This window comes from Lissotriton vulgaris, chromosome 1_1 (assembly GCF_964263255.1).
Source record: "Lissotriton vulgaris chromosome 1_1, aLisVul1.2, whole genome shotgun sequence".
Classification (NCBI taxonomy): Eukaryota; Metazoa; Chordata; class Amphibia; order Caudata; family Salamandridae; genus Lissotriton; species Lissotriton vulgaris.
The window spans coordinates 1,406,367,678-1,406,386,541 of NC_141685.1; the positions used below are offsets into that span (position 1 = coordinate 1,406,367,678).

The following is an 18,864-nucleotide window of genomic DNA, read 5'->3' on the forward strand; positions in this document are numbered from 1 at the left end:
AGGGGCAATAAAAAGGCATCAAAGAGGACAATAATAAGGCGCCTGCTAAGGTATCCGGACACAACAATAATATGGCACCAGCGAGTGCAAAAACCATATACTGGACACAATAATGAGGCATCATAGAGGGCAATAATGAAGCATCAAGGAAATAGAGCATCAGGACAAGAAATAACATGATCCATCTTATAGACTTAAACACCGGCTCCTGGCTGGTACCTATTTGGGCGGCGGACCGGTCGCAGATAAGTCTGAGTGTCCAGAAGATGCACGGGGGATGACGCTTGCAGGCAGTGACGCTCTCTGGTCTACAAGGGGTGGTTGCGGCACAGCAGACAGGCTGTGCTCAGGCGAGGACGCTATTTCAGTACTGTTTGCCACCCTGCCTGCGGCCTCCACACAGTGATCGGGGTGCTGCTGTACAGACTCCTCATGAGTTCAGTGGGGGACTGTGAGACCTGTGATACTTTCATCGAGGTCGCTTGGCCCTACAATTCCTGGGTAACTTTTCAGAATTGGCTGCATTCGGCGGGGTACAATTAATAGCAGCTGCGGTAGCTTGGCGGCCTGGGCCGGTGCGAACTGCCTGCAGGAGTGCTGCGAGAGGTGCCACCATTAAATTTGTCAATGAACAACAGAATGCCAATACTGTCACAATTCTTCCTTTATAAGTCGTCAGGCCATAAGAATTACACACTATGGTCAAATACCACACTAATGTCAGAATGAATCTTTTGTCTGTTGTTTTATTTTAAATTTTTCTTAAACAAGGATTATTGGTTATTATTTCACCAATTCATTATACATTACAAGACCTCTTATACATATATATATATATATATATATATATATATATATATATATATATATATATATATATATATATTTACACAATATTCACAAAAGTCTTTTATACAATATCAACAATGTCACAATTATCAAAACAATTTAAATTTCGAAACAATCATACCCTCACCCATTCACATCCATACATATCATCATACATTTACACAAAACCTGGAATCAAAATATTCACAGTAAGCCATATACAATTAAATTTTTCAATGATAAAACTTTTTAACGAAAGTTTTACTATTACTCCTTTGTTTAGATGGCAAAAAGTTGTCTACGCGTTTCGAACTCACACTATTCGCGGAGTTCTCGTCAGGACAAATAGCTCTAAGGTTTTCTAGAGCTGTCTGGGGTTAAGAAAATCACCCATCTAAGCAACCAGTTATCCAATATAACCATCAGTTTTTGTCTAAAGTAGAGGTCAAATGGGGAACCCGGAGTACAGCCAATCTTGTCAAAGTCTAGATGCTGTCCCCAATGGCTATTACCAGGACGCGGGTACTCACTAATTAAACGGCATTGCATATTTCCCCTCTTTGTTTCAAACGTGTGTGGTCTCTCGGCGCTGTAGTAAGTGACAGCGCTGGTCCCGTGGTATGTTTGACGTATGACCGCTGCCCTCGAAGGAATTTGCGAGGAGCGTATAGTCTCCGTCTGATTCGGAGCGCATTGCTGTGGTCAGTTACAGCGTCGGGATTCGATTTGCGCCACACATTAAATTTGTGGCACCGCCCGCAAACTTTCATACAGCCCGAAACCACCTCAAATCTCAGCATGAGCCGCACAGGGACCCGCGACCGCAGAGCTGCAGCACACTGCATGATGCCCTCTGCAGTCTTCTCCCCGACTGAGTGACTGAATCGTCCCCCGCCGGCCTGCAGAACATTGCGACCACGATAATAATCACCAAGATGCCTTAGATGCACAGCGCCATGTCGTGTCAGTATGGCTGTTGACGGTGCGTGACAGAAATTATTGTTTCTGAATTAAGCCGCGCCGCGGGCTGCCGGCTGCTGGGCAGATCGGTTACAAATACATTACGGGCGCAAACTGCAGTGTTGCCAGATTTTTAGACCCGTCCCAAGCCCAAAGCGCTCAAATATAAGCCCAAAACAAGCCCAATCAGACCAGTTCCAGCCCAAAAACCAGCCCAAAATTAGCATGTCTCAAATTATGCACAAATTGTCATCAGAAACAATTTTAAGGACAAATATACATTCTATATCACCAACCGGTTTATCTTGGCAGTCACTGCTGGGACTAATCAGTATGTGCGAAGGAAATGAGGGAGTAAAACTTGCACAATTAGCATTCTCACAAACTATTCCCCATTAATCACACCACTGTAAATATGCACTATCCACAACACAGTTATATGTATGTTATTATTAGATAAATGTAAATAACCATTAGGGACTTATTTCAAGTTGTCTAGTAATAACCGAAGCAAAAACATTACAGAATAAGAACCATTCGCACAACATACTTGGGCATTTTTTAAACTAGACAAAAAGTCTGCTGTATATATCGGGGAATAACATGTGAACAACTTTTTGGGGAGCGATTCTGCACACTTTTGCCCCCATAATTTCCTCTAGGTAGGGCTAGGAGAAATGTTTACGAGCATAATCGGAAATGAGCAGTTTAAGGGCTCATACTGTAATAAGTGAAAAGTGGAAAACCAGGCACAAAAACATTTGCAATGGACATTTCTCGACCATTTGCAGTATTTCTCGTCTTACACCAGTTTAATGCGACAATATAGTGTTCTTCTTAGAAGAATTGCACTATCTCCCATGCATGCATATATCAGTCCTTGCCCAAAGATTAAAACCATAACAAATCTCATTGTTGTGGAATTCATTATTTTAGTTTCCGCAGAGTAGATCCTGGACACTGACTTGACTCTTCCAAGTGCTTTGTAAACTGATAAAAGCTTTAAGTGGTTTATGTTTTTAAATAACATGAAGCATTTACAATGCAAGTGGGCCAGTTTTCTCTTCTGTACCATATGCTCTTTACCCCTCCACAGTTGTCTTAAACCTACATACAATCACTATTAGGTTTTACATTATCACTAAATACAATTGCATCAATTCTTGTTTACCATTTTCCAGGGAGGCTGGCCTACAGTGCATCTAGCAGTGCCAGAAGGACTGGTCTGAAAAATCAGTATACAGACATGTTTTCTGTTTTGAGGGCCCGTTTTATGGTCTGGTGGGCCAACTTTTGCTATGGATTTCCCTGATATTACCACAAACACTCCCTACAGCAAGCACAAATTAAGCATGAGCGAATTTTGCGGATCTCGCGTTCGCGAATTTTGCGGATTTGCGGATTCGCAATCTGCAAAATCCGCGAATTCCTGCGAATTTGCGGATTTTTTTTTTTTGTGTTCGCCCGTGTTTCTGCCAGTTCGCGAGGGTTTTTACAATTTCGCAATTTTGCGAACTTGTTGTTTCTACGTGTCCAGCCTGTTTGGGACACTCTTCTTCATCACTGCCACTCTCTGTCACCACTGCCACTCTCTGACTACTCATGCCACCCTCTGGCCCACCCATGCCACCCTCTGTTTCATCACCACACCCTCTGGTTGTCCAGTGTACATTATTTTCGGCAAAGCAAAGCACACCTTCCCTGCCTCAAGTGACCTGAATTAATTTGGGGCTGATTAATGTGTCACAGAATATTTTTTTTAGCTGGCACCTGCTTCCTTAGTGCGCCCTGATTAGTGATCTTTTGCACTTGCTAAGTGCTTTCATTGTTGCAAAATTAGTTACAACACCTGCCCTGCCCCAACTGACAATAATGAATTAGGGGCTGATTAATGGATTTTAACTTCCAGCCTGGCTCCTGCTTGTCTCCCTTAGCTGTAATTCAGGACCTTTGTGGCATATGTGTAACTATTCTGAGGTTCAGAGCAGGGTCACATAATAGTTTCAACTGGCAACTGAACTCTGGAGGGGCCCCTCAGGAAGCACTACAGGAAATGGCTACTAATGATGTGCCTGAACTTTTGAACCTGGTAAGTAGTTACTTTCAGTTTTGCTAAGATCGTATTTCTGCAATTTTGCACTTATTCGCGGGGCGCGAACTCACGCGAACAGTGCGAGCAGTGCGAGCAAAATCCGCTGCTCGCGGATTTGCGGATTTTGCGGGAAATTCGCAAATCTCGCGGATTGCGGATTTCCCGAAAATCCGCAAAATCCGCGAGCGGAACGGATTTTCCGCCCATGCCTAGCACAAATACCACAAGAAGAGCAAAACATAGCGTGAATGGAGACGGATAGGACACCAGACAGGCAAAATCAGCAACGTCTACAGGCCAGGCTGGCAGGTGGCAGCTGCGGGTGGGAGAAGTCTGTGGGCAGTTTTAAGTTAATACCACCCGGGACCATCCGTAACCCAGACCCACTTACCGGAAGTCGAGGAGAGGTACCGCCAGAGTCCGGACTCAGTCAGTCAGCTGAGCTCACTCACTCACTGTAGTGCGGCTGCGGCGTCGTGACTCTCACTCATGTCACGTGCCGCCGTCGGACTATGCTGTGAGGCTGGGCCTGGGCTTCTAAAGGTCTAGCTGGGGCTTCTAAGGTCTACCATGGGAATGTACTCCCTCAGGAGAGTGGTCTGGTGGACTGTTCATGAAGGCTGAACCTGGTTCCCCAGAACCAAATTCGGCAGCTCTGGCGTAGTGTCACATCCCCCAATGAACACCATACTATCCCACTGAGACACCCACACTGCCTTCAGCTACAACCCAGTTGTGCCCGGCTATATATACCTGGATGCGGCTCAATTCAAATTATGCACAAGAGTGATATGCTGCCTGGAAAAAAAGTACCTTCCTGGAAAAAGCAAACCCTCATATGGATGCAAGATTAAGTAAAGCATGCGAAATGTAAGTAGAACAACATGGCTACCTTAACACTTTTATACTCATTATCCAGAAATCAAGAGTGTTTTTTACTGAAACTTTAAGCACCACTACAGATCCCTGGAGGGACCAGTATCACGGTCCATTGCTTATATCCTATTAACCGTGAGCAGTATGGTTTAAAAAGACTACATTCCTAAACACAGAGCCGTGGTACGCATTTTATAAACTAAAATAAGGAAAAAAGCGGATAGGATCACATTAATCGGTTTCCACTCCACCCATCAACCAGGTATTGCAGTACCTCCAGGAATGGTGCACCTCATCACCCAGGGAAAACAATGCTGGTCAAAGAAAGAGGAGAAAACAAAAAGCAGTGCTTCGCTGGCAAACTCTGTAAAGTGGCACTACTGTGGTTGGGTGTTAATAAAACTAATCTGGCCACTTTGTGAATGCTCTGTAATGCTTTAGTTATTTACTTTTCGTATTTTGAACCCTGAGAGTGCAAATAAGATGATCAGAAGGACAGAGTTTGAAACATATGGGTACAGATGGGTGGATGTCAGGCAGTGGAATACATGTATAGACTTTTTTTCCTACCTACTTCATCTGTTCCATCTGTTGTCTGCCTGTGGTGCAAACTTGTGCAAGAAATGTGGCCTAAATCAAAGTAAGGTCATCAAGGAGCAAGAGGCCCGAGGCTGCACTTTGGAAAATGTCAGAAACACTTCCAACAAAAGTTTTTCTTTCTTTTTTGGATCCATTTCACAAGGGAACGAAGCACCGTTTCAGCGAGAGAGACAGAAAGGGACGGGGCAGCTGACAACGGCAGATGAGGAAAAGTGGACATTTCAAAACAAAATTAATCCTACCTTAATACACTTGCACCTAAAGAACCTCCGCAACAGAAGCAGGCTGCACGATTGAGCACCGACCAGTTCTTTGCTTGCTGCTCCTGAGACGCTACAAGAAGGCCGCACACTCAAAGTCACGCTGTGCGCGTTTCCACGTGCCGTGAGCGTGCACATCTGACGTATAGGAATGAAACTCGTCATCGAGAAGCCCGTGAAGCCAGCCGGAAGATTTGCGGAAATGAGCTAGCGGGGCTCCCGTGGTCATGGAGAGCCCCGCCTGAGCCGCTGACCCTACACACCTGAGGAGGAAAGACCGGCCTGGAGAGCAGCGGGGGTGCTCAGGGAGTCCTGAGTCAGCTCGGTGAGTAGGGGGACTGTTTTTTGGTGCATCAGGCCAGCGAGACAGGAGATGGGCACTTCGAGTGTGTGGATGCGCGTGTATGACTGTGTGTGTGCGCGTGTGAGCAGGTTGGGTGTGTGTGTGTGTGTGAGCGTGTGTGTATGAAGTGTGTGTGTGTGTGTGTGTGGGTGTGTGTGGGTGTGTGTGTGTGTGTGCGCGCACGCGCGACGGAGAGGCACGGCTGACTCTGACTGAGATGTGCACGGCTCGGGAGGCGGGGGTGGGGGCGCTGGGCGCGCGCGCCCACGCTGGGAAATCGACGCTCGTGCCCCGGTCTGTCTCCCTTCAGAGCTAACTCGGCAGCAATAGGTCTCGAGGACGAGACCTAAAAACGTGTTGCAAACTCTTGGCTTCATGATTCAAGTTGTTGTAATGCACTCCAAACTCCCAAGGATGTGGAATTTATGCAGGGAGCAAGGCAACGAGAAAGCAGAGTGAATGCAGCACAAAGATGCAGCGAAGAAAAAATCCTCTCAACAAAGGGAGACGAAAACCATGTCCGTGTTCTTAGTTCCTTCTTAAGTGAGCATGAAAAAAGAAACAACTGAGGCTGTAGACCAACTGCCACTACACGGCAGGGATAGGGTAGTTTATTGGCTCTTTAAAAGAGCATTGGCGGCTTTTCACTTCCTTACGGGTGTTTACCTGGCTGCATGTCCTTCACTCCTGCAGAATCTGTTCACTTTCATTAAGCAGATAGGTTATGTTTTGCTGACATCTAGCGGTACGGTCATGCAAGTGTGGCAAATTCCAATCTTAGTACTGTGTGGTTGTATTAACGTAATAATATATTTATCATCTACCTTGTGTGAATCCAGCAGTGCGGTATAGACACAACTTAAACTTAACATGGGTAACAAAAATGAAATATGAAATGGATTGGGAATTACATATCGAAAATGCTTTTCTACGGGAATAACTTAATGAACAATGAGGCTGGTAAAAAAAAAATTCTTCATTAGAACTATTAATGAGAAATTATATTGTAATGTAATATGCACCAGTATTTTACTTTTTAAAAGTGCTGCACGTATTCAATAGTCTGAGTGTCTTTTAAATTGTCAAACAAAAATGTAAATGCACTTTACACTGCAATGTTATGTTAAACACATGTCTGTTGACTGGTTAAAAAAACACTTGGACATTCCGCCTCTGATACACTAGTTATTTGAATGCATTTAAAGAAATGGCAGAGTGCCAATCTTATTTTCATGGCTCGAACAGTCAAATTCTTTTTTATTTACTGTTGGGACAGAAAAGACCTCTGCATGGAAAGAAACGTGTATCCCTGCCATGAGTGCCCAACTGAGCCTCTCAGGAGCAGCGGAAGAGAGGAGACACCCAACTGTGAATGGGTCGTAGTGTGGTTCTGTAATTCTCAAACCTGACTCCATTTTAGTCTTGCCCTCATGTTGGCCTGTGAAGTAGGCCCAACGAACAAGTGGCCTGGCCTTCTGAGTTCGTGCATATATTAACTTGGGTTTTTCTGACTCTGAATGAACTGCAGAGAGTGACCCTTTTCACCTGAAACCGACCTTTTGCAGAACCAGTTTCACTAGCTGATCGTTGTCTGAAATTGGCAATCACTGTTCAGGACCTCGTTAACCTTTAGTTTCCTTGCACATATCTTATCCTAATCAACATCTAAATTGTTTCTTTCCTTACAACTTTTCATTACATGGGTAGTGCTTTCAATTATGGGGTTGTCTGGCTTGTGGAAATTGAATTTGGGATAGTCCTAATAATTAACTTTTGGGTTGGGTTACTGTAAATTGGGTTTTTGTTAATGTGATACTCAGTTAGAAAATGTGTCCTATTGGTCAGAATTTGGCGCAGTGGGTGTACATTTATAATGAGAATATTGTGTATAAAAAAGGTGATGTCTTGCTCTATGAAAATTGAGCAGTTTCTTGAGTTGTACACTGTGTTGTATTGCTGGGATTCCTGCTACTAGCTGCAGCTAATAAATTTGATCTCTGACGCCACCTAGAAGTATTTGGTGTCTCTGTATACCAAGGCAAGGGAACCCAGAGGACTTCGGGCGTGTCCCTGGCGCCGCTGGGTACTTGACATCCCAGTTCTTCAGTAGTAAACCCTTGGCTGTCCCTTCCAGAGCAGAGAAGCAGCGAGAATGGGAACAGGTCATGGCGGCGGTGGAAATTTGAGCGCGACTATCTCCAGGGTTGCCACTACCCCTGCGAGAGACGCACCACCAGACTGGGGAACACTTGAAGTTTGACCAATGCACTGGATGGGTTAGAGGGTTGCGGGAGTACGCCACTGGATACACCTGATGATGGGAGGGCCTACTCCATCCCATACGTTCATTGGTTGGATATGGTTTTTAAAGGTTTGGATCCATTTCACAAGGGAACGAAGCACCGTTTCAGTGACATCGGCAGATGAGGAAAAGTGGACATTTCAAAACGAAATTAATCCTACCTTAATACACTGGCACCTAAAGAACCTCCGCAACAGAAGCAGGCTGCACGATCAGGCACCGACCAGTTCTTTGCTTGCTGCTCCTGAGACGCAACACGAAGGCCGCACACTCAAAGTCACGATGTGCGCCCTTCCACGTGCCGTGAGCGTGCACATCTAACATATAGGAATGAAACTCGTCATCGAGAAGCCCGTGAAGCCAGCCGGAAGATTTGCGGAAATGAGCTAGCGGGGCTCCCGTGGTCATGGAGAGCCCTGCCTGAGCCGCTGACCCTACACACCTGAGGAGGAAAGACCGGCCTGGAGAGCAGCGGGGGAGTGCTGAGTCAGCTCAGTGAGTAGGGGGACTGTTTTTTGGTGCATCAGGCTAGCGAGACAGGAGATGGGCACTTTGAGTGTGTGGATGCGCGTGTATGACTGTGTGTGTGTGAGCAGGTTGGGTGGGTGTGTGTGTGTGTGTGAGCGTGTGTGTATGCAGTGTGTGTGTATGCAGTGTGTGTGTGTGTGCGTGTGTGTGTGTGCGCGCGACAGAGAGGCATGGCTGACTCTGAATGAGATGTGCACAGCTCGGGAGGCGGGGGGGGCCGCTGGGCGTGCGCACCCACGATGGGAAATCGACGCTCGTGCCCCGGTCTGTCTCCCTTCAGAGCTAACTCGGCAGCAATAGGTCTCGAGGACGAGACCTAAAAAGTGCATCACAATTTATCATTTATCATGCTTTTCAAATGCAGATCATAGTTTGGTGGGCCGCAGCACGTAAATGTTGAGTACTTTTGCAAATTTTTTGCTTCCTCAAGTTTACTCAGAAGGTCCGTTTGACTGTAAATTGGGCAAGGAAGATAAACCTGCTTCTCCCAGCTCCAACCTGGGACACATTGACACCCCTGCCCAGAATGTGTAGGTGTGTGTTTTGGCAAATGAGGGCATTAACAGCTATGTTCCTAGCAAAGGCTGGCTCCAAGATGGTATCAAATGCATTCCAAGGTCCATGTAGGACAATTTGTAGGCCATGTCCTAGCTACTGAGTTTTCTGTGACTTTACCAACCATAGGACCTTCCACGATCGCTCTGGCAGTAGAAAAGCTCAGTCAGAAGACTAGCAACTCTGAGCCCTTAAAACAAATGTGAGTGTCTTAGTCTAGATGTTTAACTGTTTCCGTGACAAAGAATATCTGAAGAGAAAGTAAGGAATCCATAGGATTTTAAACTACCCAAAGTAAGGCTGAATGCCCAGATAACTCAGATGGTGCTAGGCAAAAAACATGTTACAGTCAGTGCAGAAACACAGATTCCTTCACGTGGTTACCCAATGTTTGGAGTATTCCAACTGACAATACATCCATCCCCCTTTCTCCCAGGTGTTCCAATGCTCACATAATCAGTCAACGGCGGAAGAGGGCAAGGTTACTGCCCAAAATACACCCAGCTTAGAATGAGCTGTCATTCTTCTCATCCCAACATCAGTATTAAGTAAGGTCCAAGGTCACAAACTTCATACTGGATGGAGTAGTCACAAAAGGCTTTGCAAGTTTGTAAGAAGGCTGAGACACACATCCTCCAGACAGTTTTTTTTAGCATTAGAATATTGTTACTAGTTAGAAACTACATGTGGTTATTATTTTGATAATTTTGTAGGTATGTTTGGTATTCTTTATTTTATCCGAAAAATATAGTATACAATGAATAGTTTAATTTGCTTTTGAGCCTAGCACTGTCTAAATTCTGCATTGTTGTGCATTGCCCCACAGTCTTAGTTTTGAATGGTACTGCAGTCTTCAATTATAAAGGGCTTGATTTAAGCCTGAATTGTAACTGAGAGTTTCTGATTTCTGGCTGGAGTGCTACATCCGAAGATACTAGAGACAGGATTTTTCCCTCCATAGAGAAAATTTCACTTCGGTTCTCATCTGAATTTAGCACAAATCCAGGGATGTGTTGCCACCTATAAACCCAAAATATGGCCATTGTGTCTAATGCACATACAATTTATACCCGTGTTCCCAGAATCAACGATGTGCGTGTATGTCAATTAGAGGGACGGGACAGTGTGTGGTCTACAAAGGTCTTAATTGCATGTTCACCCTGCCAACGACCTCTTGGTTTCTGAAATCTGATCTCACCCAGATGCCATTGTCACAGCAGCCAATGTACGGCACCTTAGGTTCAGCCATTACTACAATGAATGTGTTGTTTAGTAAAATAATTCACTGTTCCAGGGAGATAGGTCAACTCTTTTATCTCTGTGACTGAAAAAGCAAAATTTGATTTATTTAAGAGTGAATATCTAATGCCTATGTAACAAATGGAAATATTTAATCTCATTTCAGAACTGGCTTGATCCTGCAAAGGGCATCAGGAGGCAAATGAGAGGTAAGTCCTTCATGTACTTTGTTGGTTTAATGTTAACATCGTTATTTTTAGCTCTTCTGATTGCGTTAGGTTATTGTTATATGCACAGGAAGTAAAGTACCTTGAAAATTAATGTACCGGTTTCTATAGCCATTTCCCAACCAATTCTGCCCTTTTCCACATTTGCTGCTGTTCTGTAGAATTTGCAATGTTTTACATATATTCAACAAGAGGTTTTTTCTGCAATAATGATGCTGTTGAAAGTTGCACCTAAAGTATTTTAAAATAGTAAATATTTTATTCCATATTATAAAAGGGACAATGGGACTGGTAATATTTTATGAAAGTAAATGCATATATTTTTATTGATCCACAAAGTAATGGATCGCCATTCATCCAATTAATGCGTTAAAACCCAGCTGATGCATGTTTTTACCCTGAATTCTTAGGCCTTTAAGGCTATAAATATATATTGCATCGTAGCATTGATGTAGTGCTTCATACCCGGGTTGGGGAGGACATAAAGCGCATTTTTAGTACTGGTAGCATATGAGGACATGTCTGTAGGGGATGTTGTGATCCTGTGCAGGAAGCACTTTGATGTTGTCTGAGTGACCACAGAGGAGCACTTCCATTGTCTACCTGAATGTAATGACCAGCAGTGTGATGGAGGAGTCATGAGCACAAATTGAGTTGTGACCTAAGCAATAGCCATGCTCCTTTTCTAAAGGCATGAATACTGCCTACTGCTGTACAGCTACACCTCATGAACGAGACAGGAAGTGGAAGAGGATTTAAGCTCGACAACCTGAGTGAAAACTACACAGTCTTTAAAGCGATACCAAAGGGGATGATGGACGGAATGTTTGAGTAAATAAAACACTCACCCCCAGTCAACTGATCTAGGTTTAATCCATCATCTTTCTTTAACTCACTCCACTACCCCAGTTCAGACATGGCCATATGCAAATCAGTCTGACCCTGTGCCTTATGGGAACAGCCCAGCCCGAACTGCTAAGCCATGTCTTCCCTGGACCGGAAACAAGCATCCTGGGACCAGTTTCGGATTCATATTTCTCATCAGCCAGGCTATCTTGAATCCAGAGCTAGAGTGATCAAGGGACCCACGTCTGGGCATACCCTGCCAACTCAGGGCGAACAAAGCGATACCAAAGGGTATGATGGACGAAGTGTTTGAGTAAATCAAACACTCACCCCTAGGCAACTGATCTGGGTTTAATCCATCATTATTCTTTAACTCACTCCACCACCCCAGTTCAGACATGGCCATATGCAAATTAGCCTGACCCTGTGCCTCATGGAAACAGTCCAGCCCGAACTGCCAAGCCATGTCTTCCCTGGACCAGAAACAAGCATCCTGGGACCGGTTTCAGATTTATAATCCTCATCAGCCAGGCTATCTTGAATCCAGTAGTAGAGTGAGCAAGGGACCCACGTCTGGCCATACCCTGCCAACTCAGGGCGAACAAAGCGATACATAAGGGGGTGATGGACGGAGTGTTTAAGTAAATCAAACACTCACCCCAGTCAACTGATCTGGGTTTAATCCAACATCATTCTTTAACTCACTCCACCACCCCAGTTCAGACATGGCCATAGGCAAATCAGTCTGACCCTGTGCCTCATGGGAACAGTCCAGACTGAACTTCCAAGCCATGTCTTCCCTGGACCAGAAACAAGCATCCTGGGGCCGGTTTCTGGCTATTAGCCTTCATCAGCCAAGATAGCTTGACTCCAGTGGCGTGGAAAGCACAGGACTCATGTCTGAGCATACCCAGCCCACTCGGGTGACAAATGCAAAAACAACAGTTGATGGACAGAATGCAGAACAATGTCATACATTCACCCCAGTACAGAGATCTGGGCCTAAATCCATTGTTTGAATGGCCTAACCTGCCTCCATAGGAGTAGCGTGGCACCCTCAAATTCTACACACTAGATCCGAGGAGGGTCCCACCCACAACTCTGCTGCACCAGGTCAATCCCGTCATCCAGCCAGCTGCTGCGGAGCGCTGCACATGTCGGCCACTGTGCGCAACCTGGGCAGTGTCCCCAAGCCTGACGACGCCTCAGATTGAGCCTCGACGAGTGCTGCAGTGCGGAGAAGCCTGAGCGGAGGTTCCCGGAAGGTTAGTGGAGTGTGCGCACAGCTTGAGTCGCGGTTGCGTGAAGGCCTGCTCGTGCGTGTCTGCGGTGTCACTGGGAGGGCACGTGGCAGGGGTTCACATATCGCTGCCTGTTAACCATCTTTCACCCATGTGTACCTGCCCGGAGTCTGGGCATTAAGAGGAAGAGATCACTGCCTGCAGAGAATGATGACCCACGGGCATTGCAGCTAAGCCTTGGCAAAGGAAAGTACACTAGAGGACAGTACTGGAGGTGGAAGATCCACTCTGTGGCGCATTGATACAGCAGTAGCTGTACACCTCTACGCAGCATTGCAGACCATTCTGCTACCTCGTGAAACACTGATAGCAGCATACACGTGCCAATCTCAGCACAGTCGTCGGTGCACACATGCGTCAGCGGAGATGAGCGCCCCGAGCGAGGATGGTTCTGTTGCCCCAGCTCCCCAGCAACATCCTCTGCAGGAGGCCCCGCAGCACCCCTGCAGCAACCGGGCCACACAACGGTGGCTCCCCTGCCCCGATTCATTGAATTGGCGGACCCTGGCACAGCCGTGTCGCGATGGAAGTTGTGGATTGGCCGCCTGGACCACCATTTTGTGGGAATGAGAGAGACGGATTGGAAGGTGAAAAGGTCACTACTTATGTGGTACAGGGGTGGAGAGTTATACGACTTATTCAAAACCATACCGAATAATGGGGCTGATGATGACCATGACGCAGCGGTGGAAGCTTTGAACAGGCACTCAGATCAAACCCAATTTTGAGAGGTTTAAGCTCCGCCAAGCGAAGCAAGGGGAAACAGAATCAATAGATGTCTTCTACGCACGACTAAGAACACTGGTGAGCTCATGCATGGTCCCCGGTCAGAGAGAAGAAATCAGAACACAAATCATGCAAGAATGTAAATCCGTAACCCTGCGCTGCCTGATGCTCAGGCAACCAAGCATATCGCTGGACGAGATTTTAGTGCTCGCAAGATCACACAAGCGTTGTCGAATGCACGGGCCGATGAAATGGAGGGAGCCCTTCACCATCATCTAAATCCCTCAGGACTACCTTGACCACCATTGATAATGGAAGAGAGAGTAGACGTCCTTCAGAGACGCCCAACAGCACCCAGAGGGAACGGGAGACTGTCGCAAAGGGGAACGTGTGGAAACTGCGGTCTAGAACATCCACCAGCCAGTCCATGCTTTGCAAGAGGGAAGACCTGCTCCCGATGTGGGAAACGTAACCACTTTGCCAAAGTGTGTCAGAGTGAACCAATGCCTCAGGACAGCGAGGGGTGTTGACAGCGGTCAGACAACTGTCACTGGAAGACCCACGGGAGCAGGTGGGCTCCACCCTGTCAGTGTATGATCTGGACATAGACGATGATATCATTTTCGTAGTGTCATTCGTGAGCCAGGATGGGCTGCACCATCGACACCCGCCCATGTGCTCCATCGCAGTGGCAGGATCCTCAGTCAAGGCACTCATAGACACCGGAGCCTCGGTGAATGTCATGGACAGTGACCGATATGAACAGCTATCTCCGTGACCACAACTGTCACCCTCCAAAGCAAAAATCTGGAGGGACCAAGCCGCTCCCCCTGCGAGGGGTGGTTGAGGTCGAAGTGGCCAGCGAGGGACACCGCATCTCCACACGGTTCCATATCACCAAGGGGAAAAGCGGTACGCTCCTTAGTTCGGCGGAGGGCCTGGAGTTGGTTTTCTTTGCCATCCAGATACATGACCTACATGCACACAAGATCATCAAGGAGTTCCCTATGTTGTTCAAAGGACTTGGCTGCCTTAAGGGAAAATTATTCAGGCTGCATATCAACCCCACGGTCAAACGAACGGCGCTGAGACACCGGAGGGTGCCATTTCACCTGGGACCCCAGCTGGAGGAAGAACTGTGGAAGCTAGAGCAACTGGGGTTGATCAAAATGGTGTTGTGACCCACCCCATGGTTGTCACCACTGGTCATCGCTCCCAAGCCAAAGCAACTGGGAGCAATTTGGCTGTGCGTCGGCATGCACCTTTCGAATCAAGTGGTGAAGCGGGAGCGGCACCTCATGCCCACCATGGATGAAATAGTGGCAGACCTCAACAGGGCCAGGTGGTTTACGAAACTCGACTTCAACGCTGGCTACCATCAACTGGAGCTTCACACAGAGAGCAGAAACATCACAACATTCTCTACGGACGTAGGGCTGCGGAGGTACAAGAGGCTAAGTTTCGGGGTGTCGTTCGCTGCCGAAGTGTTTCAGAACGTCATTCGGAGGACACTCTTGGGGCTACAGGCAGTCATCAACCTGAGTGACGACATCCTGGTCTCAAAAACTCTGGACATTTGAGAAACACGCTTCAATGGCTTGCGGACAGTGGCCTGACCCTTCACCGAGCCAAGTGTTTATTCTATCAAAAGTCAGTGGAGTTCTTTAGTTACATCTTTTCATGAGCTGGCCCCCAAGTCGATTCAAAGAAGGCAGCAGCCATACACTCTGCTCCGAGGCCCACAGCGCCCAACGAAGTCTGCAGTTTCTTGGGCATGGCCAAGTTGTTGTGTGGTGTTTAGAGCTCCGAGTGAATTTTCCCGATTCATGCCCTTATATAGGTAGAATTCACATTACCCTTATATAGGCATAGAAATCAATTCCTTATTTAGACATAGCCCATGTAGACCAAATACAAGCATGGCTACTTCCACCCGTACCAAACGTCACAACGATTTCTTGGAAAATCGGCTTAAGCAGCTAGGGAACTTCCCGTTGCTTGAATATTGATTTGTCCAAGAACTCATGTACTTTGCAAAGAACATCTATTCCCTAGAGGTTCTTTCCTGATGTTATTATGTCTGACTTTACGTCAATCTATGGCATTCCTAAACACCTTCAAGGTATAAATATACCTTCACTTGCTATGGCAAACTACGGTGGTTCGGAGAAGTTCGACTATCTACTTGCCCGACGCAGCTCGCTACAGCAAGTGCCGAAGGAAGCTGACCCTCCAGCTGACGCACTGATCAAGAGGCTGTCTTTTTCTCGCAGAGAATCCAGCTCCAGTGTTTCCAAGCTCCCCTTGAGGGGTGTTGGGAAATTGAGTCCTGAGACAGAGATACCAGACCTCCTTCATTCTAAACCAAGATATGGAGCTGATTAGAACCTAGAGAAACCTTTGGTATATTCTTGGCAAAAACAACTAAACCTATGCTACACAATACTTACTTCTTCCCATGTACTAGACCTAGGTTAGGTACATTGGGGTAGGCGTATTTAGAAGCACCAGATGAGTATTTTTAGTCAATGTTATTTATGTATGTATTTGTTTATGGCTTAGAAACCATACAATGCTTTTACAGTATTATTTTATAATACTATTCTCGCTGTACGCATTATATTTTGCAGTCTGCTTAACGATTGTAGCAGTTCACTTCTCTTGTATGAGAAAGAAGACTGTTCAATAAACCTTTTTTATTGAAAACACCCGTCTCTCTATTCCTCTGCAAGCTCTGTTGAAACGAAGCATGCACGATTGACTGAGTGAAATACTTATCTATTGTTTCCGCGACTCTAGAGATATGTTTCTTATTCCTGGGAAACAAAGTTGTCATGTTTATGCGGTTGTCAGAAACAAATCCCTTCTTGTGAATTTGAGAAAGTTTCTAGTGACCTCTGAGCTAGCTGGCACTCACTATTAAGTTTAGTATATTCGATAGAGACCTAGGTGACCTCAGTCCTACGTATAATCTATAGGATATATTATTCCAATGCGCAGAGCCTTTTGGGAATATAGGAACTACACTACATGGCGACCAACGTTGGGTAAGGCACTCATTTAACGCTAGATACTAAAGTAACTCAGTCGTGCTTTTCTCAGAGACCTCCTTTTTCCTGTAAAATACTCCAATAGACGACTGGAGTGGGTAAAGGGATAAAATATCCGCCATAGCTGAGTAGGATGAAAATCCTATGTATTCGTTTTTTGTTTGTTCAACGTTGAAGGATACAGTGTTCCAAAATATTGTGCACCTTATCTTTGTTTCCTTGAAACTTGCTCTGCAACTTACATTAAACAATGTCGGTTAACAGCGACAACACCGCAACCGGTGGAGCTGCAGTAAATCCAGCAGCTTTTGACATTACAGGTTTCCAAGAGACCGACTTGGATGCTATAATCATCCCAGAAACTTTATGAAAAGCCATCACTATGAAACTTATAAGAAATGGCCTATCAGCAAGAGGTGGTAGGGTAGTTTTTGTGATAGATGCACATGAATATCATCAGACAGAGGTATTCTATTCATGGATAATCTTCTCTGAAGCAAATCCAGTATCTAAAGTGTTTCACTTCTACAAAGATGAAGCTCCAGAGGAATACATTACTTTCGAGGATGTTGAAATTCCACTAACATACCAAGAGCATGCGCTCTGGTTTAAAGGCGCCCTAAAACATACACATCACATTACCAGGTTCGGTCCACTAGGTAGGGGGAACAGCGGTTACTACACAACTTTTACAACGCTGTGCCTTTACGACGCAACTTTTACAACGCAAGTCGTTACAACGACTTGCTCTGGGGGGCGCTCCAGGATAGGGAATAGTTTAATTTACTATCCAACTCCTTCCCTACTATCCACGGGGACTGGAGTTGGAATAGTAAATTAAACTATTCACTATCCAGTGCCCCCCAACGCAAGTCGTTGTAACGACTTGCGTTGTAAAAGTTGCGTCGTAAAGGCATAAATGCATGTGTAGTAACGACATACATCCACTAGGTAGACCAGAAGCAACATGGCTAGCTTTAGCCAACTACAGACCTGACCCTGTCATTGAAGCAATGTCAGACGATGAATTAAGTAATATACAGAATTTAGTAGAATTATATAGTTAAAGGTCTTTATTAAAAACACTCCTACACCTCCCAAAAAAGTGGGAGAACACTAAACAGACTTCTAATGAGAAGCGGTCTCAATCCAGAGGTAGGTCTCCTCAAAAGGAGCCCTCTGAAAAGAGGTACAACCTCAGGAATAGGGATAATTTGAGAAAACCTGATAGATATCAAGATACTGATACACGTTCCTCCAGTACCTTTCAGACTTCCTCACAGAAATTGGAAAGACGAGGACGATCAGAACAGAAAGAAGAACACGTGAAGTCCAAAGACGATCAACACGTTCCAAAAAATAAGAAAACTCAATTCACCAAAAATAAGGTAGCAGGTCTAAAAATCAGACACGCCGAGGATCTTGAGGGCACAACTCAAGAACGGGGAATGGGCTCAGACGATGTTGGACAGCGCAGCAGAAGTCACCTTTGCTCGCAAGAACTTGAAGGATCATCTGGCGACAGTGGTCTTGAATGAGTACATCCAAGTTGAAACTGCAGATACCAGGGTTAGTGTCCCACATAAGTTATATGAAGTAAAACTCCGGATGGAGGGGGACATAACTAGAAAAATAAAAGCACTCTTTTGGGAAAAGCTCTCTCAGGGTTATGACATACTTTTAGCTGAACAAGACTGGTCACCTGAATTTGTCAGGGAATGCCCACATGGCGAAGACATCATAATGCCAGCTTTCTCCAACCATTTCATAAGAAATATACCTATGCCAGGAAATGGGCAGTAGCCCAGGCTCCTGCATTATATAAAAATCATGTAGGATGGGATGAGGATTCTCCTCAACATAAAATCCAGTTAAAAACTCAACCAAACTGCACAAAGGCAGTACCCAGTTAAGCAAGAAGCTAAAAAAACAGGCCAAGGAGATATTAGATAAACTTAAATACCAAGGGGTGATTGAAACATGCACCTCATCCATGAACAATCCTTTGTTTCCTATCTCCAAACCAGACAATACATATCGTGGATTACAGACATTTAAACTCTTGTTGCAAATCTTTTGCAGTACAAAATGCACATAGTGCAGCACTAATGAATAACATTGTGTGTAAAAA

The 18,864-nt window shown here is 45.5% G+C and overlaps 1 protein-coding gene across 1 annotated transcript in view; it reads left to right on the forward strand.

The window, feature by feature from the left end:
- LOC147750599 (band 4.1-like protein 2) overlaps positions 1 to 18,864 on the forward strand; it is a 627,758-nt gene that overhangs the window by 204,357 nt on the left and 404,537 nt on the right. The window contains exon 4 of the mRNA XM_086929700.1: positions 10,750 to 10,792. Coding sequence (XP_086785826.1) covers positions 10,750 to 10,792 — 43 coding nt within the window. The remainder of the gene's footprint in view (positions 1 to 10,749; positions 10,793 to 18,864) is intronic.